The sequence below is a fragment of the Pseudopipra pipra genome, chromosome 30, assembly GCF_036250125.1.
Source record: "Pseudopipra pipra isolate bDixPip1 chromosome 30, bDixPip1.hap1, whole genome shotgun sequence".
In the NCBI taxonomy this organism is placed as follows: Eukaryota; Metazoa; Chordata; class Aves; order Passeriformes; family Pipridae; genus Pseudopipra; species Pseudopipra pipra.
The window spans coordinates 1,558,999-1,583,891 of NC_087578.1; the positions used below are offsets into that span (position 1 = coordinate 1,558,999).

At 69.6% G+C, this 24,893-nt stretch overlaps 3 protein-coding genes across 3 annotated transcripts; 1 reads left to right on the plus strand and 2 right to left on the minus strand.

The window, feature by feature from the left end:
* The first annotated feature begins 232 nt into the window (after positions 1–232).
* Positions 233–4,794, plus strand: NDUFA4L2 (NDUFA4 mitochondrial complex associated like 2). The gene is made up of 4 exons (XM_064639033.1): positions 233–397; positions 2,821–2,909; positions 4,290–4,350; positions 4,579–4,794. Exons 1-4 carry the CDS (start codon positions 341–343, stop codon positions 4,633–4,635), a joined length of 264 nt encoding a protein of 87 aa, XP_064495103.1. The 5' UTR covers positions 233–340; the 3' UTR covers positions 4,636–4,794.
* A 561-nt stretch (positions 4,795–5,355) lies between these two features.
* On the minus strand, positions 5,356–11,636 carry SHMT2 (serine hydroxymethyltransferase 2). Its single transcript, XM_064638982.1, has 12 exons — positions 11,510–11,636; positions 9,745–9,984; positions 9,559–9,638; positions 9,199–9,399; positions 9,018–9,099; positions 8,285–8,407; positions 7,464–7,603; positions 7,158–7,323; positions 6,980–7,079; positions 6,655–6,810; positions 5,971–6,078; positions 5,356–5,760 (listed from the first exon to the last, which is right to left on the minus strand). The coding sequence occupies exons 1-12, from the start codon at positions 11,531–11,533 to the stop codon at positions 5,633–5,635; spliced, it is 1,548 nt and encodes a 515-aa protein (XP_064495052.1). The 5' UTR covers positions 11,534–11,636; the 3' UTR covers positions 5,356–5,632.
* A 465-nt stretch (positions 11,637–12,101) lies between these two features.
* Positions 12,102–24,886, minus strand: NXPH4 (neurexophilin 4). Its single transcript, XM_064639017.1, has 2 exons — positions 24,577–24,886; positions 12,102–14,105 (listed from the first exon to the last, which is right to left on the minus strand). The coding sequence occupies exons 1-2, from the start codon at positions 24,625–24,627 to the stop codon at positions 13,350–13,352; spliced, it is 807 nt and encodes a 268-aa protein (XP_064495087.1). The 5' UTR covers positions 24,628–24,886; the 3' UTR covers positions 12,102–13,349.
* Positions 24,887–24,893: the final 7 nt, after the last annotated feature.

Here is a 24,893-nt window from a genome sequence, read left to right on the forward strand (position 1 = left end):
GCGGGACGGGGCCGGTCCCGAGCGCGGAGGGAAACTGAGGCCCGCGGGGGCTCCGGGGGCGGCAGCGCGAGGGGACCTGGGGGTCCCCACCCAGAGCTCGCCAGTCCCCCGGACAACGGGGTCACCCCGGGGGAGGCTGGAAGGGGCCGGGGGTCGGGATCTGGTCCCAAGCCTCCCTGTCCCTCCCCGCTGGCCGTGTCCCCGGGCCGGGATCCCCGTCCCTGACCCGCCCCGTCCCTCCCAGCCCGGCCGCTGACGCCTCCCTCGCCTCCTGCCCACCCTCCATCCTCGGTCGGCCCCGGGAACCCGCTGCCGCAGCCGGACCGACCCCACCCCGGCCATGAAGGGCCCCCCGCGCGGAGGGATGTTCTCCCGGCATGTCAAACGGCACCCCGGAGTGAGTGACCCGGCCCCCCTCCCTCCAGGGCCCCCCCAGCCCTCCCCTGCCCCCTGTCCCTCCTCCCGGGGACCCCCGCAGCCCCCCCATCCTTCAGGCTAATCCTTGCCCTTCTCTCGCCACGTGCCAGGAGCCCCTGGGCTTCTCCACGTCCTTCTTCCCTCATCCCACCCCCCATTCCTTGTGCCTTCCTCTGCCCTCTGTGCCCTCTGCCAGCTCCTCTTCCCCACCCTCCCCAGGAGCCCCCTCAGCCCCCCAGTCCTGTTCCAGCCCCACTCAGCAGCCTCCCCTTCCCACCATCCTCCCCCTCAGCACCCTCCGGGTAAGCCGGGGGGGCCTGGGGGTCCCCATCCCTCCTTCTCCAAGGAAAGGTGAGACCACCCGGTGCTTCCCACCCCGGTCCCTCCATCCAGCACTGCCAAGGGGGGGCCACCCCTGTGGGCACAGGCAGAGAGGATCCCCGGGGTGCTTCCAGCATCCCCAGATGGGCAGCCCAGGCCGGGCCTCCTGCGTGATCCTCGCTGCCCAAGGGAAGGGTTTGGGATGTTGTTTCTGTTCCTGACACGGTTCCTCCAGCTGAGGAGCTGGGAGTGGCATGGGGGGCACAGGGAGACCCCCAGACTGGCGGTGTAAAGGCCTTGGGGGGGGTCTTGGGTGCTGGTACATGGCAGGTTTGGTGCTGGGGCAATTTCTGCGGTGTCACCCTCCCCGTGGGGTGTCACCCCCCCGTCCCAGTGCTGGGCTGTGACACCGCTGGGCAGGGGGAGCTGCACTTTCACCCGGCAGTGATGGGTGTCCCAGAACCCTCTGGCACGGCTGGGTGGGCACCGACCGGGCACGGGGCAGAGCCTGGCACTGCTTCCCCACTGGAAATGGGGCTCCACCGCTGGCACCTGCCTTGGCAGCCCCCGAATCCTTGCCGGGCATTAATCAGCCAGGCGCTGTCGGCAGCAGATGGTGAGACGGCCCCGCCGCCCCGAACTCCTCCAGCAGCCACAGCAGCTCCCGGCGCTGCGGCGGCTTCTGGATCCGCCAGCGCTCGGGCAGAGGCCGCTGCCAGCTCCTGCTGGCACCCGGTGCCAAGGACCGTCATCCGCCGATGGCCCCGACCCGCCGGGATGGGCGCTGGCATCTGCCGGGCGCTCCATCATCGGAGCTGGGCCATACTGGGGGCACTGGGAGAGGCCGGGGGGGAGCGAGGGCTGGGCAGGGGGACGCTGCTGTGGGCTGGTGGTGGTGGGCAGAGGGGTCGGAGTGACCCTTCTCAGCGTTTCCACGTGTCGAGAGGGGACACTGAGTCAGGGGGTGGGGGCTGTTCGGGTGGGGGTCCCCAGCCCCCATCTCTGGCCGCAGCCGCCGAGCGGAGCCGCGGGCGGGGGTTGGCGAGGCCGTTAATGGGCACGGCGAGGCTGCGGCTCCCAGGGGCACGGCTGGCGCCGGGCTCATTACGCGCCCGCGGCTTCCCCGGCGCGGGGGCCGCGGCAATTTGGGGGAGGTCAGAACCGCCTCGGCTCGGCTCCGATTGAGGCCGCGCCGCGCCGGGCACCGGGGGATTGGCAGCGCGGGCGGAGACGGGGAGATGGAACCGGCGGCTCGGGCGGGGTGTGACGGGAGCCGCTGCGGGCACGGAGGGGGGCGAGGGCACCTCGTGCTCGCAGGGGCGTCTGGGGTGGGGCTGAGGTCACCCAGTGCCCCCCCAGACCAGCTCTGGACCCCCAACTGCTCGGCCCCAGCGTGTCCCAGTCCTTTCCAGCAAGGGGAACGGAACACTCCTTGTCTTGAGCTGCGCCAGGAGATGGGGCAGAGGGGGGGCAGGGCTCGGGGGGCCGGGGGGGGGACAGGGACACTGCCGGGGTCACAGTGTGGCTCAGGGACCGAGTCCCTCCAGGAGGAACCGTGAGCTGATGCTCAGCCCTGAGCCGGAGAACTGGGAACGCTGGGAATGCCGGGAATGGGGTGCTCAGGACCGAGTACCTCAGGGAAGAACCATCAGCTGAGGCCTGACCCCGAACGGGGTCACTGGGGATGCTGGGAATGCCGGGAATGGGGTGCCCAGGCCTGAGTCCCTCGGTGAGGAACCCTGAGCCAGGGCTGAGCCCTGAGCAGGGGCGCTGGAAACGCTGGGAACGGGGCCCTCGGGTCCTCAGCAGCACCGGCACGGGGCAGCCACAGGCAGAGGGGAAGTGATTTCTCATTCCAAATCCAATTCCTCTCCACCACGAGCCGATTTTTCTCTCCCTCTTTTAATTCAGTCACTCAAGCTGACAGCTACACTGTGTACCACAGCCCGGCTACAGGATTGCTCTGCCATATTCCCCCTGTAAATCTCCCGGCGTGTCAGCTCTGCCTTTCACTCTCCAGTCCGCCTGATAAATATTCATTTTATTGGGGTATTTTTCATTTCTCTCTCTCTCTCTCTGCAGCTCATTCCCCTCATTGGCTTCATCAGTGTGGGCCTGGGCAGCGCGGTGCTGTACCTGCTGAGGCTGGCCCTGTACAGCCCCGACGTCAGGTACGGCTCGGGGGGCCCCGGGCACCCCCCGGGCTCTCATCCCGGGCCCCCCCTTGGGCACTGGCCCTGGGCACCCCTTGATCTCTCACCCCGGGCACCCTCCGGGCTCTCCCCCCCCTCCCTCAGAGCGTGGGGGGCTCAGCCCCGGCGTGGGGAGCGGGTGTTGGGGTGCCCAGACACCCCCGACCCCTTCCTGGTGAGTGGGGGGGGGAAATGGGGGTGCAGAGGTGCCCCCAGGGGGTGAGGGAAGCTGGGGGGTTGTGTCCCCTCTCCTTGTTTTGGAGGGGTGGGAGAAGGGCTCCTCCAGCCTCCTGCTCTGGGCACTGGGAGGGTGGGTGGGTGACAAGGGGGGGAAAAGCTGAGTGTGGCTGAGGAACAAGGGGGGAAAAACGTGGGGAGGGGACTGAGGGGAATGGTGGGATGGATGGTTAGAGAAGGAATGAAGAGAGGGAGGGAGGGAGAAACAAAAGCAGCAGGAAAGGATGAGCAGAGGGAGAGGTGTGAGGATGGAGGGGGGATGGAGGGAGGGATGAGCGGAGGAAGAGGAAAGGTGTGAGGTGTGAAGATGGATGGAGGGATGGAGGGATGATGGATGGGTGTGGGGAGGGTGGGACCGAGGGAGGAATGGGAAATGGTCAGATGGATGGTTGGAGAAGGAATGGGGAGAGGGAGGGAGGGAGGGAGGGAGGGAGAGACAAAACCGGGGGGGGGGGGGGGGAGGAAGAGTGGAGGGAGAGGTGTGAGGATGGATGGAGGGGTGGGGGACAGAGGGGGGGGTGCCTGGGTGGAGGGAGGGATGTGGAATCACAGAGGATGGATGGGCAGGACAGCCCCACATCCTGGGGGGACCAGGCTGTGTCCCCACAGCCCCCCCCCCCCTTGCTCATAATTATTTGCTCCCGGTAAAACCACTCATGGATTTAATCTGGCACCAGCTGAGCTCACTCTGCAATTAGCAGCTCCAGACACCTTGGCTTGGAGGGTGGGAGTGCAGGGGGGCGTTTGGGGGGGGACAAGGGCCCCCCCAGCACATTAATGCCATGAACAGCTCCGGGGGGGCTCTCCTTGCAGCACGGCCCCCCCTCCATCCCCTGATAACACACACAAACATCTTCCCAGATGGAAAATTCTGCTCTTGGCCAGCACCAGCGGATGGGGGGGGATGGCAGAGGGGGGGACGTGGGCTGTTCTCTCCAGGGACCCCCTCCCACGGCTCTGCTGGGCTCCCAAAGCCCCTCCCGGGACAGGACGGGATGTGTCCGAGGTGGGAAGGCTCCGAGGAGAACTGGGGATGGTGACACCGGGGCTGGGGGCACGGGGGGGGAGCAGTGGGGTGGGGGGGGTCTCTCCCCACTGATGTCCCCCTCCCACCCCCCGCAGCTGGGACCGCAAAAACAACCCCGAGCCCTGGAACAAGCTGAGCCCCACGGACCAGTACAAAGTGAGCACTGGGTGAACTGGGGGCCGCCAGGGGAGGGGGGAGCAGCCACGTTTAGGGCAAGGGAAGGGGAAAGGGGGATCAGCCCCAGAGGGGAGGCGCGTGGGCCCCACAGCTCCCTGTGCTCAGATTTGGGGAGGGGGGCACTGCGTGTGTCCCCCCCACCTGGGGGGGCTGCAGCGACAGCAGGGGGGGAGTCACGACCCCCCCTCACCTCCCTCCCTTCTCCAGTTTCTGGCAGTTTCCACTGACTACAAGAACCTCAAGAAGGAGCGTCCCAGCTTCTGAGCCATCCCCGGGACCTGCTGGGGCAGGGGGGGAACCCACCCCCGCCAGGAGCCCCCCCACGGCCCCTCCAGCTCTGCCAAAGGTCCCACCGCTCCCCCAGCACCCCAAAACCGTGTGGCCGAGCCCCCCCCCCCCAATAAACCACATCCCTGCAGGGCCCCCACGCCCCTCACTGTCACATTGTGCCTGCACTGAACTCCCAGGACAGTAATAAATGAGGGGGGGGCAGCAAAGGGGGTCATTTGTGGTTCCCCAGGGCCTGTAATGCAGGAGATGTTCTCACACCCCCTCCCCGGGAAGGCTGGGGGGGTCACATCCCACTGGAAGCAGCACAAGCCCCCCCTGGGTGCTGCATTTCCGCTCTCCCACGCTCCAGGGTCCCCCCTCAGGCCCCACCCTGGGCCCTCTGGAGAGGGTGAGGGGGTGGAGGGGTCACCCCCACACGTGTGTGTGGATGTTCACGCGTGTGCTGGAGGCGTGTGCACCCCCTGGCACACGTGACACGGGGCAGGGTCTGGCTGGGCAGGAAAAGGGGGGGGTAGGGCAGCCTGGGCTACGGCCCCCTGACTTGTTTTGGGGCTCAGTGTCACCCCCTGCCCTCAGAGCCCACTGGGTGAAGCCCCAGGACAGGGACACCAAGGCACAGAGACCCCCCCCAGCTCTCCTGGGGGGCCCCAGGAACCCACCCCCAGCCCCCCCAGCCCAGCACCCACACACCTCCAGGCTCTGCCCCCACTTTTATTAGCAACCCCCCCCCATAGAAAAGTGCAAGATGAGGCTGGAACTAGTGGTGCCCCCCCCTCAGTCAGGGTCTGGGGGGGTCTCTGCACCCTAACACTGAGAGCAGGATGGGTGGGCACCGTCCCCGCCCCGGGGAGGGAGCGCCCAAAGGTGCTAAAGGGGGACGAAGGGGAGTGGGGAAGGGCAGAGGGGGGGTTTCAGCCTCCCCTCGCCCCCCCCCCGGTGGCCCCAGCCCGGCAGGAGGGGAGCCCCCCCCTCAGTGGTCGCTGAAGCCGGGCATGGGGAAGGCACGAGCGAAGGTCTCGACGCGCTGGCGGAGCTCGCCCAGGCGCCGCTGCGTCTCGGGGTCCTGCAGCAGGAAGGTCTTGAAGTCCTGGAGCTTACCTGGGGGGTGGGAGGGGCACAGGTGAGGAGGGGGGGGCCCCACGGCAGCCCCACCTCTGCCCAGGTACCCGCAGGGGAAGCTCCACCGGGCTGGGGAGGGGGGCTGGCACCGGCACGGCCCCCGTGCCCCGAGGGGAGAGGGGCCGGTGGGCACCCGGGGAGGGGGGCACAGGGAGAGACAAGGGGGAGACACGGCCCCCCCCCACTCACTGGTTTTGCTCTTGACGTCCAGGGCCAGCAGGATGCCCTCGTCGATGAACTCCACGACCTTCTGGAAATCCTCCTCGCGGAAGTGGCGGGAGGTCAGCGCGGGGGCACCTGGGGATGGAGCCGTCAGGGCCGGGACCCCCGCGGGGCAGCAGCCCCAGGGAGCTCCTCAAGCCCCCCAAGGAGCTCCCCAAACCCCCCCAGGGAGCTCCTCAAGCCCCCCAGGGAGCTCCCCAAGCCCCCCCAAGGAGCTCCTCAAGCCCCCCCCGGGAGCTCCTCAAGCCCCCCAAGGAGCTCCCCAAGCCCCCAAGGGAGATCCCCAAGCCCCCCCAAGGAGCTCCCCAAGCCCCCCAGGGAGCTCCTCAAGCCCCCCAGGATGCTCCTCAAGCCCCCCCAAGGAGCTCCCCAGGTCCCCCAGGGAGCTCCCCAAGCCCCCCCAAGGAGCTCCCCAAGCCCCCCAGGGAGCTCCCCAAGCCCCCCCAAGGAGCTCCCCAAGCCCCCCCAAGGAGCTCCCCAGCCGCCAGCCCCCATGGGGTCCTGTGCCCCTGTCTGGGCCAGAACCGGCTCCGAACTCCCCCAGGGAGTCCTCAGAGAAGGGTGAAGCCCTGGGGATGCCCTGGGGCAAAAGCCTGAGGACCCCCCGCCCCAGGGCTGGCAGGAAGCCCCCCCCCAGGGCCCGTCCCTCACCCAGGCGCAGCCCCCCCGGGGTCAGGGCACTCCTGTCCCCCGGGCACGTGTTCTTGTTGGCGGTGATGGACACGAGCTCCAGCACCCGCTCCGCCCGCGCCCCGTCGATGCCCTTGGGCCGCAGGTCCACCAGCACCAGGTGGTTGTCGGTGCCCCCTGCAAAGCGAGGCAGAGGGGTGAGGACCCCCGAGGACCCTCCCCTTGCTGCCCTTTCCCTGCTCTGCGGCGCTGCCCCTGTCCTGCCGCAGCCCCCCTCCTGTGCCCCCCAGCCCCCCCAGCACAGCTCGTCCCTCCGGTGCCCGGGGTGGCGGGCACAGAGCGTTACCTGACACCAGGGTGTACCCGCGCTGCAGCAGCGCCTGTGCCATGGCCTTGGCGTTCCTCAGGACCTGCTGGCAGTACTCCCGGAAGGCCGGGGAGTTGGCCTGGGAGCGAGGGGACACCCCGTCAGCGTGGGGCCCGGGTCACCCCCCGCCCCGAGCCCCCCCCGCCCCGGCACAGACCTGCTTGAGGGCCACGGCCACGGCGGCGATGGCGTGGTTGTGGGGGCCCCCCTGCAGGGAGGGGAACACGGAGAAGTTGATCCTGTCCTCCAGGTCGTAGAGCGTCTCCTTCCCCGTCTTCTTATCCACGGAGCGCACGCCCTTGCGGTAGAAGATCAGGCCCGCCCTGGGGGCGAGAGACGCTGGCACCGCTGGCACCGCTGGCACCGCTGTCCCCCCGTGGGACACCGACCCCCCTGACCCCAATCCCCCGGGGCAGCTCCATCCCCACGGGACGCAGCCCCCGGAACGCGGTCACGGCCTCACCTGGCGCCGCGCAGGGTCTTGTGGGTGGTGCTGGTGACGACGTCGGCGTGTTCGAAGGGCGAGGGGATGGCCTTGGCTGCCACCAGCCCGCTGATGTGGGCCATGTCCGCCAGCAGGTACGCCTTCACCTCGTCACACACCTGGGGACACCGCGGTCACCCGCTGTCCCCTGGGACACCGCGGCCACCCACTGTCCCCTGGGGACACCACGGCCACCCTCCGTCCCTTGGGGACACCACGGCCACCCACTGACCCCTGGGGACACCACGGCCACCCACCGTCCCTTGGGGACACCGCGGCCACCTGCTGACCCCTGGGGACACCACGGCCACCCACCATCCCTTGGGGACACTGCAGCCACCCACTGACCCCTGGGGACACCACGGTCACCCTCCGTCCCTTGGGGACACCATGGCCACCCACCATCCCTTGGGGACACCGTGGCCACCCACCATCCCCTGGGGACACCACGGCCACCCTCCGTCCCTTGGGGACACCACGGCCACCCGCTGACCCCTGGGGACACCGTGGCCACCCACCATCCCTTGGGGACACCGTGGCCACCCTCCATCCCCTGGGGACACCACGGCCACCCTCCATCCCCTGGGGACACCATGGCCACCCACTGACCCCTGGGGACACCACGGCCACCCACCGTCCCTTGGGGACACCACGGTCACCCACCATCCCTTGGGGACACTGTGGCCACCCACCATCCCCTGGGGACACCACGGCCACCCGCTGACCCCTGGGGACACCACGGCCACCCGCTGACCCCTGGGGACACCACGGCCACCCTCCATCCCCTGACCCCGGCACACCTTCCTCATGCGGGCGTAGTCGATGAGCCGGGCGTAGGCGCTGGTGCCCGCGATGAGCAGGCGGGGCCGGAAGAGCCGCGCCGTCACCTCCAGCTGCTCGTAGTCGATCAGCCCCGTGGCCGGCTGTGAGGGACAGACGGACAGACAGAACCGGTCACTCGACCCCACGGCCGGCTGTGAGGGACAGACGGACAGACAGAACCGGTCACTCGACCCCACGGCCGGCTGTGAGGGACAGACGGACAGACAGAACTGGTCACTCGATCCCCACGGCCGGCTGTGAGGGACAGACGGACAGACAGAACCGAGTCACTTGACCCCACGGCTGGACAGCTCGGTCAGCGAGCCCAGGGACAAACAGCCCAGGGTCAGACACACGGACAGACAGACCGACAGCCCTGTCTGTCAGCCTGGGGATGGACAGAGAAGACAGCCAGGCCAGTCAGCCCCAGGGCCGGCTGTGAGGGATGGACAGACAGACAAGAAAGCTCAGTCATCCCAGGAATGGATGGACAGACAGACGGACAGCTCGCCAAGGCACCCCTTTGCCCCCCGCTCCAAGCACAGCACCTCTGGCTGAGCCACGGGCACCTCCCACGGCACGGGGACACATCTGGGGCTCGCTGGGACATGGAGGGGAGGGCAGGAGCTGCCGGAGCAGCCTGGGCACCTCAGGGCACCCCTGGGATCAGCCACAGCCCCCCTTCCCCCCGGATCCTGCCCCCCAGCTCACATCCAGCTTGTAGGGCATCGACTCGAAGAAGATGGAGGTGGCCGAGATCTTCCTGACGTCGGACATGTACCCGTGGGTGAGGCTGCGGGGAAGGGGCGGGGTGAGCCCGGGACCCCCGGAGGCAGTGGGCTCCAGGACCCCCAGAGGCAGCGGGTTCCAGGCCCCCCCAAACCCCACTTACTGGCCCCCGTCGGGCAGGTCCAGCCCCATCAGGCGGTCGTGGGGCTGCAGCAGGGCCGTGTAGGCGGCGAAGTTGGCCGGGGACCCCGAGTAGGGCTGCACGTTGACGCCCCAGCGCGCGGGGTCCAGGTCGAAGGCCTCGAGCGCCCGCCGCCCGCACAGCAGCTCGAGCTGATCCACCACCTCGGCCCCCCCGTAGTACCTGGGGGGCATGGGACAGGGTTAGGGGGGCTCCCCCTGCCAGCCCCCGCCCACCGTGCCCCACAGGAGCCCCGGCGCAGAGGGCAGCCCCTCCTTGGGGGAATCCCAATCCTGGCTGCAGAGGGACCCCGATGCCCCCCCGGCCCCCTCCCCGCTTTACCTCTTCCCAGGGTAGCCCTCCGAGTACTTGTTGTTGAGGCAGGAGCCCAGGGCCTCCAGCGCCGCCCGGCTGCAGAAATTCTGGGGGGGAACTGGGGGTCAGAGCTGGAGCCACCAAACCCCCCCCTCCCCGAGCAGGGGTCCCCTGGGCCCGTCCCCACCCCCGCCCAAGCCCCCCGGCCCCCACCTCAGAGGCAATGAGCTCCAGCCCCCGGCACTGCCGATCCTTCTCCTTCTGCACCAGGCTCCAGACCTCGGGGTCGCTCTCGGCCAGGCTCTCCTGCCCCGTCCACCCGGGCACGTGCCCGGGGGCGGCGGCGGCGGCGGAGCCGTGCTGTGCCCGCTGGCTGCCCTGCTGTGCCCGCTGGCTGCCCTGCTGTGCCCGCTGGCTGCCAGGGCCCCCCCGGCCCCCCCATCGCTGCAGGGTCTGCACGGGGAGAGGGGGACAGGCTGTGACCCCATGTGGAGGGTGCTGGACCCCCCTTACCCCTCCAGACCTGCAGGGACAGGCTGTGACCCCACAGGGAGGGTGCTGGACCCCCCTTACCCCTCTAGACCCACAGGGACAGGCTGTGACCCCACAGGGAGGGTGCTGGACCCCCCTTACCCCTCCAGACCTGCAGGGACAGGCTGTGACCCCACAGGGAGGGTGCTGGACCCTCCCTTACCCCTCCAGACCTGCAGGGACAGGCTGTGACCCCACAGGGAGGGTGCTGGACCCTCCCTTACCCCTCCAGACCTGCAGGGACAGGCTGTGACCCCACGTGGACGGGTCTGGACCCCCCCCTTACCCCTCCAGACCCGCAGGTGACAGCAGCAGCAGCGAGACCCCCAAATTCTGTCTCCAGTCACCGGTGTCACCCCCCCAAGGTGGGCACACGAGGGACCCCCCAAGGTCCTCCTAAGGCCCACGGGGACCCCTCCAAGCTCCCCCACAGGGTCCATGGGGACCCCCAGGGACCCCACCAAGCACACGGGGACCCTCCCAAGGTTCCCACAAGACACGTGGGGATTCCCAAAGACCCCCAAAGGCATATGAGGACCCCCAAGGACCCCATAAGGCACATGAGAACCCCCCACAGGGCACATGGGCCCCCCCCCAAGCCCACACGCCCCCCTGAATCCTCATCCACGGCCCCCCCCTCGTTGTACACGAGGGGTCGTGTCTGCCCTGCAGGACCCCCCTCCCAGCGCCGCGCACGGCGAGGGGGGTCCCTGTGCCCCCGGTGCCCGGTGCCCGGTGCCGGGTGATGTAACCGCCGCCGCCCCATTGCATCACCCGCGGGGCCGCGGGCACCGGGCAGGGGCCAAGGCCGGTGGCGGTGTCTGTCCGGGCCCCGGGGACTTTGGGACAGACACAAAGTCCGTGAGGAGGGTGATGGGGAGGGACGGGACCCATCGGGGGACTCGACGCCGGGACGGGGGTGTCGGTGCCCAACCGGGGGCGAGGGCGGCGGGGAGGCCCGGGATGGAGCTGAGACCCCCGGGGGCGCTGGAGGGGGAGGGGGGGGTACACGGGGGGCGAACGGCACCGGGACCCCCTCCAGTCCCTCTGCAGCGAGCACCGGGACCCCCCCGCTGGGGCCGCCCCGGAGAGCGGGACCGTGTGAGCACCGGGAGACACCGGGAGCGGAGCGCACTGCGGGCTCCGGGACCCCCGCGAGCACCGGGGCTCCCCCGGGGCACTGGGACCCCCCCGGGATCCGGGACCCCCGCGGGCACCGGGACTCACCGGGCACCGGGGCCCCGAGCGGCCCCACCCCTACCGGGGGCACCGGGACCCCCCCCCGGGCACCGGGACCCCCCCGGGCACCGGGAGAGCCCCGGGACCGCAGTGCCCGGCGCGCACCGGGACCCTCGGGATGGGGGAACCCTCACCGGGGACCCCTCACCGGGGACCGGGACCCCCCCAAACCCCCGGGGATCCCCCCCCCCCCATTGCCGGGGCTCACCCTGCCCAGGCGGAGCGGCCACATCTCGGTCCGGCTGCACGTGGGTCCCGGGGGGTCCCGGTCCCGGTCCCGGTGCCCGCCTGGCCCCGCCCCCACGCGCGCGCTGCCGGGAGGGGCGGAGCCACCGGGAGGGGCGGAGCCACCGGGGCCGACGGGAAACGGGAGGTCCGACCCCTCCCCCTCCCCCTCCGCTGGACCGGGGTCATCCCGGTCCCCCCCATCCCCATCCCCAATCCCGGGAGTTCCCCATCCCCGTTCCCCCCCGATCCCCAATCGGGGGCTCCCCATCCCCAATCTGGGGCTCCCCATCCCTGTTCCCCCCCGATCCCCAATCTGGGGCTCCCCCATCCCTGTTCCCCCCCGATCCCCAATCTGGGGGTCCCCCATCCCTGTTCCCCCCGATCCCCAATCTGGGGCTCCCCCATCCCTGTCCCCCCCCCGATCCCCAATCTGGGGGTCCCTCATCCCTGTTCCCCCCCCATCCCCAATCTGGGGGTCCCCCATCCCTGCCCCCCCCCTCCATCCCTGGTCGACGAGGATCAACACACCTTTTTTTCTTTTTTTTTTCCCCCATTTTTTCTTTATTTTCCACTTTTTTTTTTTTTTCCATTTTAATTTTCTTTAAAAAAAAAATGATGAAGAAGCCCCTTCCCGAGCGGGGGGGGGGGAGCAGCCCCTGGGGACCCCCCCCCCCACGTCCCTGACCCCCGCCTGGCACTTCTTCACGGCGTGGGGTGTGGGGGCTGCACACCTGGAAGGGCCCCCATAGAGGGGGGGGGGGTCCGTGGGGCTCCGGGGGCTCAGCTGTGGCGCTGGAGCAGGGCCAGTGTTGGGGGGGGGCTCCAAAATACCCGGGTGGGGCCCTTGCACACACACACGTGCACGGCTGGGGGGCTGCAGGGAGACAAAAGCCCCCCCAGTGTATGGGGTGAGGACTGAGACCCCCCCCAGCACCCTGACCTGCCCCCCGTGACACCCCAGAGGTGACATCGCAGGGGGCTGAACCCCCCCAGTTCACCCCCACACCCCTGGGGCCCAGCCCAGCCCCCAGCACGGGGGGGGTCCATGCCTGCACCCCCTGAGCTGCAGGGATGGGATTTCAGGGGGGAGGGGGGCCGGGCCCCCCAGCACCAGTTGTACCCCAGTAGGATGCAGGGGTGCTGCAGTGAGGGGGTTGCAGTGGGTGGGGGGGTCTCAATGGGCAGGGGGGGCTGGGACCCCCAGAACCAGCTGTACCCCAGGGATGCAGTGATGGGTGTCAGCACCCCCAGAACCAGCTGTACCCCAGGGATGCAGGGATGGGTGTCAGTGGGCCCAGCACCCCCAGCACAGCTGTACCCCAGCCCGGGGTGCTGCAGGGACGGGGGCCCAGCGGGCGAGGGGGGGTCCCCAGAGCTGGCTGTACCCCATGGCAGTGCAGGGATGGGGTGTCAGTGGGCGAGGGGGGGTCCCCAGAGCTGGCTGTACCCCATGGGGTGCAGGGATGGGGTGTCAGTGGGCGAGGGGGGGTCCCCAGAGCTGGCTGTACCCCACAGGGAGGGGATGTCAGTGGGTGAGGGGGGACCCCCAGAGCTGGCTGTACCCCATGGGGTGCAGGGATGGGGTGTCAGTGGGTGAGGGGGGGTCCCCAGAGCTGGCTGTACCCCACGGGGATGGGATGTCAGTGGGGGGGAGGCCGGGACCCCCAGCACCAGCCGTCCCATGACACGGCCCAGGGATGCTCCGATGACAGAGAGGGGTCAGTGTGGGGGTCACGGGGGGCACCGAGCAGCCGTGAAGGGGGCACAGCAGCCCCCCACCCCACCCCTGCCCCCCGCCCCCCGTCCCCGCCGCGCTGCTGTCAGCCGAAGTAGGGGTTGTCGTGCTGGAAGTTGTAGTCGGGACAGACCTTCTGGACCAGCTTGTAGTCGATGCTGAGGAAGGAGATGAAGATGCAGATGACCTTGAAGGGCTTGGCGCAGAGCCAGGCCGCGTGGCTCTGCGTGTGCTCCGTGAAGCAGACCTTGGACGGGTCGTACAGGCACGGCTTGTTCTTGCGCGCCCGGTTCGTCTTCTCGTACTCCACGTGGCAGTTGAGCGCCTTGGCCGGGCGCCCCTCGGGCAGGGTGCTCTGCTGGGGGGGCGGCGGCGGCTGCGGGAGCTGGGGGGGGCCGGGCACCAGCACCTCGAAGCCCACGGCCTTGGAGGGGGGCACGATGCTGACGGAGACGTTGCCCAGGCTGGAGGAGTTGTGTCGGAAGTAGACGCTGAAGGTGCCGTTGATGTGGTCGACGATCTTGCCCGTCACCAGGAGGCTGAACTTGAGCGTCTTGATGTTGAAGTAGAAGTCTCCCCAGCCGAAAATCTTCTTGGTGCGGCTGGACTTGAGGGTGGGCTTGCGGTGGGCGCGGGGGCTCGGCGGCTCCCCGGCCGTCTGGTTCTTCTGCCAGTCCCAGGGGCTCCGTCCGGCGCCCCGGGGGGGCTCTGCCGGGATCAGCCGCCCGGGGTCGAGCGCCGGGGGCTTCAGGGTGCCATAGGGGACATCCTTGAGGAGGCCGGAGGTGCCCAGCTCCAGGTAGCCCAGGGTCTTGGCGATGTGACCCCCGGCACACACCGCCTGGGGGAAAGAGGGCAGAGACTGCACGAGCTGTGCCTGTGTCCTCATCCTCATCCTCCCAGCCGTGTCCTCACCACCCTCCTGCCAGCACCCCCCTCCTCACCCTCCTGCCCCTCCTCACCCTCCTTCCTGCACCAGCTGGGCCGGGACCGCAGTGTCCCCTTCCCGAGGCTCCCCGGGTCGCTGCTTTGGACACCAGCAGTGAGCAGAGCCAGCTGCCATCCCCAGCCTGGGACCCCAACTCTGACATGCCTCCTGTCCCTCATCCCCCCACCCACCTGCTCCCCCGTGCCCCCATCCCTCATCCCGCCTCTCCCGGGGTGCCCGCTGTGCCCTCCTGCCCTGCCAGCTGCTCGGGCATCCAGGATGCTGCTCCAGCAGCCCCGGCCTCGTCAATCACTGTCACCCTGAGCTGGCAGGTGCTCCGCTGCTCCGGCACTTTCTGCTCCGGCTGACCCGGATCCCGGGGGGAGGCGGGAGGGGGGAGCAAGGGGGGGCAGAGGCACCAGCTGGAGGGGCTGGGGGGAGCGTGGGGGGCTGCACTGCCACAGGGAGCTGAGGTGGGCCCGGGGAACGGCTCCAGCTCATCCCAGCATCACCCACCCTGCAGTTTCCTGCTTGGGAACGACCTCCATCGGCAATGATGGGGGTCTTGTGACCCTCCTCAGAGTGGGGGAAGCCCCCCAGGCCCCCTTCTCCACGGCCAGGCAGGTCTGTGTGAGGATCTCTGCCTGAGCACCATGGGGGGGCCCAGCCATGGACCCCCACACTTGCTGTCGAGCCGGGGGCTCCATCCAATCCATCCCTGGGGTCCATCACCTCGTCCCCCTGCCGTGTGCCGGGCTGAGCCCCTAAATCTGCTCCGGCACGTGCCACACAGGAGAGAGGGACCCGGGCAGGCACAAGCGGCTCCACGGGGCCGTGGGAAGGGGATCTGGGGGGTCTCAGCCCATCAGGGGGGCACGGGGGGGGACAGGGAGTGCGGTGCAGAGCTGTGGCTCAGCATCCATCCCCGCACCCCCCCCGGCCCGGGCAGCCCCCCCCGGCTCCCCCCGAGCGCCGCCGCTGCCTTCGCCCTTATCTATATTTCAACGCAGCTTCAAAGCCCGGCTCCTTCGCCAGCCTGAGAGGGGGGGCAGGACCGGGATGGCAAGATAACGGGAGGAGGGGGAGAGGGGCACCCCCGGGCTGGGAGAGACGCATTTCGGGCGGGGGGGGGGGTGGTTGCAGCTCCCCCTGCACCCCAGCTCTGCTCCATCGCTCCGTCCATCAGACCTCGAGCCCCTCACATCCCGCCCTGGGGAGGCCGAGGGGCAGCGGTGACCCCACAACTGGGAGCCCCCCAAACCCCCCTGCACCCGCAGCGAGGGGCCGGGGGCTGCAGCCCGGGGGGAACCCCCACAGCAGCACCCGCTGCCGAGCCCCCACCACCGGCAAGGATTTCTGGAGGCTTCCGAGAGCTCTGGGCTGGATTTCCATCGCAGCCAGGGCTGGGAGCCAGGGCCCGTCCCCGGCGGCACTGCGGGCACCTGCACCCTCCTCCCCTGCCTCAGTTTCCCTTTGCAATCCCCCCCTGCCCACGATCCCCCCCAGGGGTGAGTGGGGTGGGATGGGAACGGCTGGGATGGGAATTGATGGAGGTGGTGATGCAGGGACAGGGAAGGGACAGGGATGGGCAGGCAGTGGGGAGGGGATGCAGTGGCAGCAGGGGAGATGGGCAGTAGCCCCCTGTAGTCCTGGGGGCTGCAGGGCCCAGGCCAGGCTGGTGCAGGAGGTGCAGGAGGTGCAGGAGGACGGAGCCAAGGGCCGGGGGGCACAGATAGGAATGGACAGAGCAAACAGCCCCCACCCCTGCAGTGCCCCCAGCCCCTGCTGGCAAAGGGCCAGGCTGGCAGCCCCCCAACCCCTCCAGCCCCTCCGCAGGAGCTGCTGGGGGAGCGGGAGATGAAAGGGAATTGCAGAGCAGGGCAGCGGCTGCGGTGCAGGCAGGGCGATCGATCGCGGCACCGGCACCGGCGCAGTCCGGGGGCGCGGGGGGACCCTCGCTGCCCGCAGCCCCCGCCGAGCCCCGGCACGGCCCGGCCGGGGGGCTGGGAGGGGCAGGGCCGAGCGGGGCCACGGGCACCTCACCCACGGCAGCGCCGAGGGGAGCCAAGGTCACCCCCCTGCGCCCCGGCAGCGCTGTCGGAATGCAGGGCAGGTCCCGCACACCTCGCGTTAAATATTAATGCTCCCGCTGGGCCGGGGGTGCAGCTGCACACACGTGCCCGTGAACCTCCTGGACACGCGTTGTGGGTGCACAGGGGGGGCCCAGTGCCAGCACCCTCCCTCTCTGCCCACACCAGGCCCCGTGCCCGCTGCCGGGCAGGGCCATGCCCGGCCCTGTGGCGTGCGGGGCTCCGCTGCCACACATCGGTCCCCTCGGGGGGCCTGAGACGGTTGGTTGTTACTGCCACATGTGCTGCTGCATCCACACATCCCTGCTGCTCCCCTCCTCATCCTCCTGCCCGCGCCCCCCTCCTCATCACGATCCCCCTGGCATCGTTCCGCTCTCAAGCCCCTCGTGTGCCCCTCTGTGCCCCCGCGGGGCTGCAGCCCCCGGGCACCACGTGTCACACCCCACACACACGGAGCCAGGCAAGGATGCGGGAAGGGCTGGATGTGGCTGCAGAGGGACCGGGAAGGCTCTCGGTGCCGGCATCAATTTGGTCTGTCAGGCCCAGCAGTGATGGCCACTCACATCCCATTTGCTGCCGGGGCCAAGCACCGTCAGCTGCTCCCCCGAGACCCTCGGTCACCTTGGCAGAGGGGAGTGGAGCAGCACGGGGGGGACGGGGGGAGCAGCTGCCCTGGTGTGGGCTGGGATGAGCTCCAGGGCCCCAAGAGTGGGGCTGGGAGTGGTGGGGTACGGGCTCAAGGTAAAACAGCCCCCACCAGCACCAGGAGCAGAGTGACACTTCTCAACAAAGGCAGGGTCTCTGGCACCAGCCTGGCCCTGTGCCCACTGCCAGTGTGTCCCCATCCCTACCACCAGCCTGTCCCTGTCCATGCAGCCAGCCTTCCCCATCCCCACCATCAGCCTGTCCCTGTCCCCATCCCCACCATCAGCCTGTCCCCATCCCCACCATCAGTCTGTCCCCATCCCCATCCCCAACCCTGCTCCCCAATCCCATCCTGTCCCCCCACCTGAGCAGGGGCCGCTGGCAGCACAGACCCTGCTCTGCTGCTCGGGCTGTCCCGCTCTGCCCGTGGGCACAGGGTCAGCTTGGCCTCTCCCCTGCCACCCCAGCTCTCCCCCTGTCACCCCGCCGCCTTCGTTAGCGCCAGGAGATTAATTGGAGGTGGTGAGCGACAATCCCCGCGGGGCCGCTCCCCCCGGCGCGCACAGCCCGGGGCGCGGTGGCATTTCCAAAGGTTAGCAGCAAACAAGGTGCCTCTGACAGCTCCCATTTATCTCCCGGCGCCGCGCGGGTGCTAATGCGGTGCCGGGTGTGCCGCGCCGGGCTCCGGGGGCTGCGGGGGCTGCGGGAGGGACCCGGCGGGAGGGACCCGCCGCGTCTGAGCGGCCGCAGCTGCGGGCTGGGTGTTCCCGAGCCTCGGGGCGAGCGTGTGAGCGGCTCTGGGGTGAGGGTGTGGGTGTTGTGGGCGTGTGCCCAGGTCACCTGTGCCCCCGGGTGAGGGTGCCAGCGGGTGCTCCACGTGCGGCTGGGTGTGCACGGACACCTCCACGTGTACCCGCGGGGTGACACAGGCGGGGTGACACAGGCACGGCGACACAGGCACGGTGACACACACATGCACGGAGCGAGGTCCTTGGTGTGGCTGCACGTCCTGGGTGACGCGTTCCCAGGCCCCCTGTGTGCCCACCCCTATTCCAGCCCGTCCCCATCCCCATGGCCAAACTGTCCCTGTCCCCATCCCTGCTGGACACGGCGGGGTCACGGCTGTGCTGCTGCCACGCTGAGCCCCAAGGGACAGTCCTGGGGAGCCCTTGGTGCCAGGGCAAGGCACTGATGTGCTGCTGGGCACCCCTGGGCTGGCAGCGGGGGGCTGGAGATCCCCAGACCAGAAAAGGCACCTCCAGCACCGGGGTGGATGAACCCGACACCGGCAGCTCCTCAGCCGGGGGAGAGCCCAGACCAACTCGCCGAATCCAAACCCAGTCAAATCCAAATCCAGCCAAATCCACCAAACAATCCACCAAACCCACCAGCTGTGCCAGCTGTGCCAGCTGTGGCCCCGCGGGGCCGCCCCGGGGTCCTGCTCCCGGTGACACCGACACACCCCCTGGAGCGGGACCGTGACCTGTGGGGCCGGGGGGGATTGGCTCTGGATCAGCTGTGCCCCCACCCCCCGAACAGACACCTCGCTCCTCGCCGACGGAAGGAATATGCAAATGCTGCAGCTTTATTAACGCGCTCGGCACGCGCTGGCTAATAAATATTTCATAGCCCGAGTAGGACTTTTTTTCCTCCCTCCTCCTTCTTTCTTTCGTTTTGGTTCCTTTTCCCTGTCACTCGTTTCCTGCCTTTTCTTTCCTCAGCCGTTATTTTATTTATTTATTACACTTTTAAGGGCTTCACGGTGAGGCAGGAGCTGGGAGGTAGCTGGGGGGGGGGGCCGGGAAAAACGTACATCCCAAATCTCTCCCCCCACGGGTGAAAAAGGAAAGTGCTGTTAAGAGCAAAGGAAAAAATATAATAGAAGGGAGGAGACGGCAGCAGGCAAAGGATTCGAGGCTTGTGTGACTCATTGGGCTGGAGGAGAAAAGGGAATGAATGGGAAAACAGGAGATAAACGGAGCAGGAGGGGGAGAGGGGGTGCGGCTGGGTGGGCAGCGGCAGCAGTGAGGGGACACGGGGGCGGGGGGGCCGGGGACACGTGGCTTCAGGGTGCCCATCATCCAGCAGCACCCGAGCCAGCCGGCGGCCAGAGGGCCTGGAACCCCCTGGATTGGCCTTGGAGAGCCCCAGCCCCACGTGAGAGCCACTGGGGAGGGGGCTGCTCCCGGCCACCCCCCGCAGGACAGGGGGACACGGGCAGCTCACGGGGACGGTGCGAGGCAGAGCCAGCAGGGACGAGTCCCGGGTCACTCCCACACCTCCAGTGCCAGGGATGCCCCCCCAGGACACCCCCTCCCCGGCCCTGCCTCACCTTCCCCACAGCAGGGGCTCCTTTCACCCTCCCTGACCCCCCCAGCTCCTCTCAGCTGAGGACTCCCAGGGGTGCAGGGAGGCAGCAGCTTCTCCCGAGTCCCCCCAAACCGGCGGGACCCCAGACCTGTGGCGACGCAGCCCCCACTTTGCACCCAGCTCCCCCCCCCCCGGCCACCCCCAGCCCTGGCCCCGCCATCCCACTTTATTGTCGCAATAAACGTGGCCATAAAAGTGGCAGGTACCGGCGCGCGCCGCGATCGCTGCTCCCGAGCTATGGAAATGTAATTTCCAGTGTGCCCGGGAAATTTTGTAAGATTGTATCAGGCGGGATCATAAATTGCATTTCCAGCCCCCCCCCCCCCCTTCTCCCCTGGATGAGACGGGGCCCCCGAGAAGGTCACCAGAGAGGGGGGGAGTGCCAGGCTGGCCCCTCAGTGAGACCCCATCCCTGAGCCCCCCCCGGCTCTCCCCGACATTCCCATTCCCAGGGGTCTGTTCCCCCCGGGGTGGGGGGCAGCAGTAAGGACACAGCAGCCCCCCCACACCTCCCTGGCAGTGCAGGTTAATTAAGACCCTCCAAGGGACCCCCGGGAGCGCTGGGGACCCTCCAGGGCATTGCTGTGGCTGCGGCTCCTCTGGGGTCACGAGGACCGTGACCCCTCTGCAGCCAGGGAAGGCTTCCCACTGGGAGCAGGGGACAGAGTGTCCCTGCAGCCCACCCACCGTCCCCTGGGACCCCCCTCGGGACCCCCAGGGCTGGATTCAGTGCCCCTTGCAGCCACCACCCAGCCCGGGCTCCCGGCCCCTCGCAGGTGCCCACCAGGGGTGGAGGCTCTGCTGCCCCGTGCCAGGGAGATGGGGGGCACAGGGAGAGGGTCCCCCCGCTGTGACACCGGGCAAGGCCAGCCCAGGGAGATGGGGGGCACAGGGAGAGGGTCCCCCCCCGCTGTGACACCGGGCAAGGCCAGCCCAGGGAGATGGGGGGGACAGGGAGAGGGTCCCCCCCGCTGTGACACCGGGCAAGGCCAGCCCAGGGCCCGACAGCCACGGGGGTCACACGGGGGCTGTGTCCCCACACATCGGGGTGCGGGGGGGATTGATCTGGGGGGGCTCCTGTCCCTGCTCTGCTCTGCTCCTCCACAATGACTTTCCTTCTGCAACAGGGAAAAAGGCAGGAGGGTGGGGGGGGGGGACACGGGCGCGGGGACGTGATTATTCCTTCAGCAGCAATCCAAGCGGCGGCAGAGGAAGCTTCATCTTTCCTGGGCCATTTACCTCCGGCGCCCGAGCGCGAAGGCTGAGCCAGGCTCGGCTGCGGGGCTGGAGCTCGGCCGGGGCAGGGGGGGTCCAGCTGGGGGGTCTCAGCCTGGCACCACCCCACACCTGGGCCACCGGCTGGGGGGACTCTCTCCCTGAAAGGAGGAGCTGGGGGTGCAGAAAGGGGGTGCAAAGTCACTAATCTGTGAGTGTTAATTGGCAGGGGTGTGATTAGTGGCGGGGGCTCAGCTGGGGGCCGCTCTGGCAGGGGGAGGTGCCCGCCTTGCCCCCCATCCCGGCTCGGGCACCCCTGCCGGTCCCCGGCGGAAAACTGGCAATTAAAAACAGGAGGAGGGGGAAAAAGCAATAAAGTGGGACCCGGCTCGGAGCCAGAACGGCACCGGGAAGCGCAGGGGTGGGGGGGTCTGGTCGGGGGGCACCCAGGGGTGTCCCCCCTCCCCAGCCACCGCTCCCCCTCCTCGCCGAGGCTGCGCCAGCCACGCTCCAGGCTCCAGCCTTATTGAATCTCCCAGCTCAGGGTGCAAAGGGCACCAGAGGGAAGAGTTATTAAAAAAAGGGAAATGAGTCGCTTGGAAACCTTCTTTCGGAATAACAGTGTGTGTTTGTTTGGCGATAGATTAGCTCAGCCATGCTGAGCACACAGCACCCGCCGCAGCCAAGGGCGGCTCGGGGAGCCGCAGCGCCGGGCACGGGGGGCACACGGAGCCCATCCCGGCCCTGTGGGCACCAGCTGGGCACTGCTTGGGTACCGACCAGCCACGGCCGGCCCCTGAAGCTCAGCACCCCCAGGGACCCCCGGCCAGGCAGGGCTGCAGGATGGCACCACCACCCAAAGCCCCTTTACCCTCCCCCTGGCCCCAAACGTGGCACACACCTCCGAGCCACGAAAGGGGTAGAGCCCCCACAACAACGGGAGCTGGGGGGGTGGAATTGGGGTGTCCTTGCACAAGGAAAGGGCTGGCAGCATCTGCTAAGGGCGAAGCCATCTGCCAGGCAGCAGCCCAGGAGACGTGTGACGGCTCCTGGGTGACAGCGAGGCAAAGGGTGAGTTCCTGGCATCCCGCGCCATCGGCTCCGGCTGGCACGGCCAGGGGCACTGCCAGGCAGGGCGGGCCTGGGAAGGGTTAATCCGTAAGGGAAAACCTGCCAGCAGCACTCCGAGTGCTTCACAGGCAGCCGCTGCCTCACCTGCCCGTGCGGGGAAGGAGGGAAAGCGAGGGAAGGAGGGAAAGCGAGGCACGGGCTGGGCTGGGGGAACGTTCCGGCAAAGGCACTGGGGACGGAGCAGAGGGAGGAAAGACACCAAGACACCAGCATCCCATGCTGGCCCTGCTGCAGCACCCAGTCACCCCAGCCCAGCCTGTTCCTGCCTGCTCCTGCCTGCTCCAGGGCCAGCACTGCCCGTCCCCTCCACTGCTGGCTCTTGCTCAGCACTGGGTGGGGGTCACAGGGCCAGGAATGGCACCTGGCTCCGGGAAGGCCGGGGGGGTTCAGGAGGAACTGCCCTTTCTCAGCCCGAGGCCATCTGGCCCAGCCAAGGGTGGCGGGTCCAGGCAGGGGGATGGTCAGGACCCTTGGGGTGGGGAGCCAGGCCAGGTCCCCCCAGAGGGACCCCACGATTTAATGCTCGATGCACAGGAAATAGTGGAACCCATAAAAATAACGCAGGAACCTGGGAGAGGCTGAGGAAGGGGGAGGGGGGGGTCTCCTGTGGGCAGAGGTGGGCTCTCCCCCTCACCTGCCCTGGCACTGCCAGCCCAGCAAATCCTGGGCACCTGCAGCCATGGGGGGCTGGGGGGGCCAGGAGGGTGGTCCATCCCACCAGGGATCCCACAGACACCAGCGTCCCCCAGCACAGACCACGGGGGGGACACCCTGGGGGTCCCACATGCTGGGGGTCCCTCCCTCCTGCCCCAGGGATGAGGCTCTCGCTGCTGCCCGGGGGGTGCAGCCCCTCCTGCCCCCTCCCCCTGTGCTCCCACCACGGTCCTGGTGGGACGTGGGACCGGGAGCCCCAGCCCAAGGCACTCACTGGGGCTGGAGGGAGCCAGCGGGACCCCCCCCCCCAGCTGCCTCCTGACCCCCAAAAGAGGTCTGGAAAGTTCCTTCCCGAGAGGCCCGAAGGGCTGAGGGGGCAGGAAAAGCTCCGTTCCCCCTCCCTGGCACCCATTGGGCCCACGGGTGGGCAGCCCCCGGTCCCTCCATGTCAGGGAGCCCAGGAAGCACCGGGAGGGGGGTCCTGGACCCCCCCAGCACGGCGGGGTTGGGGCTCAGGGCATCTCCCAGGGTTATCCCCACACAGGAGCCTCCCGTGCCCGTGTGCCCACCCCCAGCCCCAGGCCGTGCCCGTGCCCCCCGGCTCTGAGCCCCCCTGCACCCCCCCAGCCCCGGCGCGGGCGTGGGCGTGGGGGGGGCCGGGGCAGCGCCCAGCTCCGGGTTTCATCAAAACAAACCCATTTGTCTTGAAGCAGCTCCAGCACCGACAGATGCTCTGCGATGGATGGACACGGGGAGGGGGGGTCACGCAGAGCCACCCCCACACACGGGCACACGGCCCCCCCTCCCCACGCGGGGAGCAGCGTGCCAGGCAGAGACAAGTTGCAGGAGCCTTTGCCTGGGGGGGGTCGGGTGGTGCGGGGGGGGGGGGGGGTGTCCCTGATGTGCATCCAATTCCCGAGAGGGAATTGACTCGTTTGATTTTATTCATGAAACACAGAAAGTAAAAATGGAGTGTCAGGAAATCAGATCTGCTGGGTGATGAGCGTGGCCCCCCCCCGGCTGGGCTGGGGGGGCTCCATCCCCCCCTCCTGACCACCACGGCGCTGGCGACGGATGCAGCCGAAGCCCCCCGGGGGGCTTCAGGAGGAGGTGGCAGAGGGGGACACGCGGGGGTGAGTGGCCTTGGGAAGCTTTTAGTATCTGGGACTGGGGGACTTTGCGGGGGGGGGGACTCTGCGGGCAGGGGGGGTCTCTGCGGCTGCAGCTGCTCCTCAGCCTCCACGGACAGGCAAAGGGGGGGAGCGGGCAAAGCCCCCCCACCAGGCCTGTCCCGGGAGGCCCCCCGAGCCCACCCCGCAGCCGGGGGGCACCCGGTGCGATGGGGACGTGGCCGGTGGGAGAAGCCCCCCCTGGAAGGGCTGAGCCCCCCCGTGTGGAGGCTGAGCCGGGACAGGAATGAGGCGTCGCCTCTGCAGGTGGTTTCGGGGCTCACGCCCTTGGCGGAGCGGGGGAACCGCCGCCCCCCCAGCCCCGCCTGGGGACCCCCCCAGCCCCGCCTGGGGACCCCCCCGCGCTGCCCGGCACGGTCGCCGTGCGGGGGGCTCGCCCCGCTCCCCCCCCTCCAGGTGCGGGACAAGGGCACCCCCGACCCCCCCGCGGAGCCCCCCCGGCAGAGGGTCCGACCCACCCACGCGTGGCCGCCCCCGCGCTCACGAGCGGCTCCGTCTCGCTGCCCCCCCCCCCCCCCCGCACCTGCCAGACGGCGCCTCCCGCGCTCCGCAACGGGGGGAGGACCAGGGGGGGCTTCACCGGCGGCGGGACCCCCCCCGGGTCCCCCCGGCCCCCAACTCCGCCCGAGCTCCGGGCGCGGCGCCCCGGGACAGCCCCGGGACCCTCCAACTTGGGGGGCGCAGGACCCCCCCCATACGCAACCCCTGTCCGCCGCCCCCCCCAACTCTCCCATTCTCCTGCCCCCTCCAAAACGATCCCCGGGATTGCACGACCCCCCCCCCCCCCGAGGATCGCACAAGCCCCCCCAGCCCTCCGCTCTCTCCGTGACTGCCGGAGCCCCCCCAAAAGCACGACACCCCCCGAGCCGCACCCCCCCCCTGCACGACCCTCCCCAGGACCGAACCCCCCCCATACTGCACGACCCCCCCCAGGGCGACACCCCCCCATCCCCCCGGATTCGTCCGACCCTCTCAATAACTGCACGACCCCCCCTCCCGGACCTGCCCCCCCGGTAATCGCCCCCTCCCCGGTTACCGCGCCCCCCGCCCCCCCCGCGGCCGTGCCGGGGGGGTCCCGGCCCCCCGTACCTGCAGCAGCAGCAGCCCGGGCCCGAGCAGGGGCAGGCGGCTGCGGAGCATCGCGGGCTCCGGGAGCGGCGGCGGCGGCGGCGGCGGTTGAGGGGCGGCGGGAAGAAAGTTGGAGACTTGCGGGGCCGGGCGGCGCCTCGGCGGCCCCGCCAATCCCGGCCGGCGGGGGGGGCGCCGGGGGGGGGCGGCTCCGGGGGCGCCGGGACCCCGCACCGGCCCCGCGCGAACCGGCGGCTCCGCCACGGACCGTGGGCGGGGGGCGCGGGGAGAGCCCCGCACCTCGGGGTGCCCCCGGTCCTTCGCCCCCTCTCCCCCCG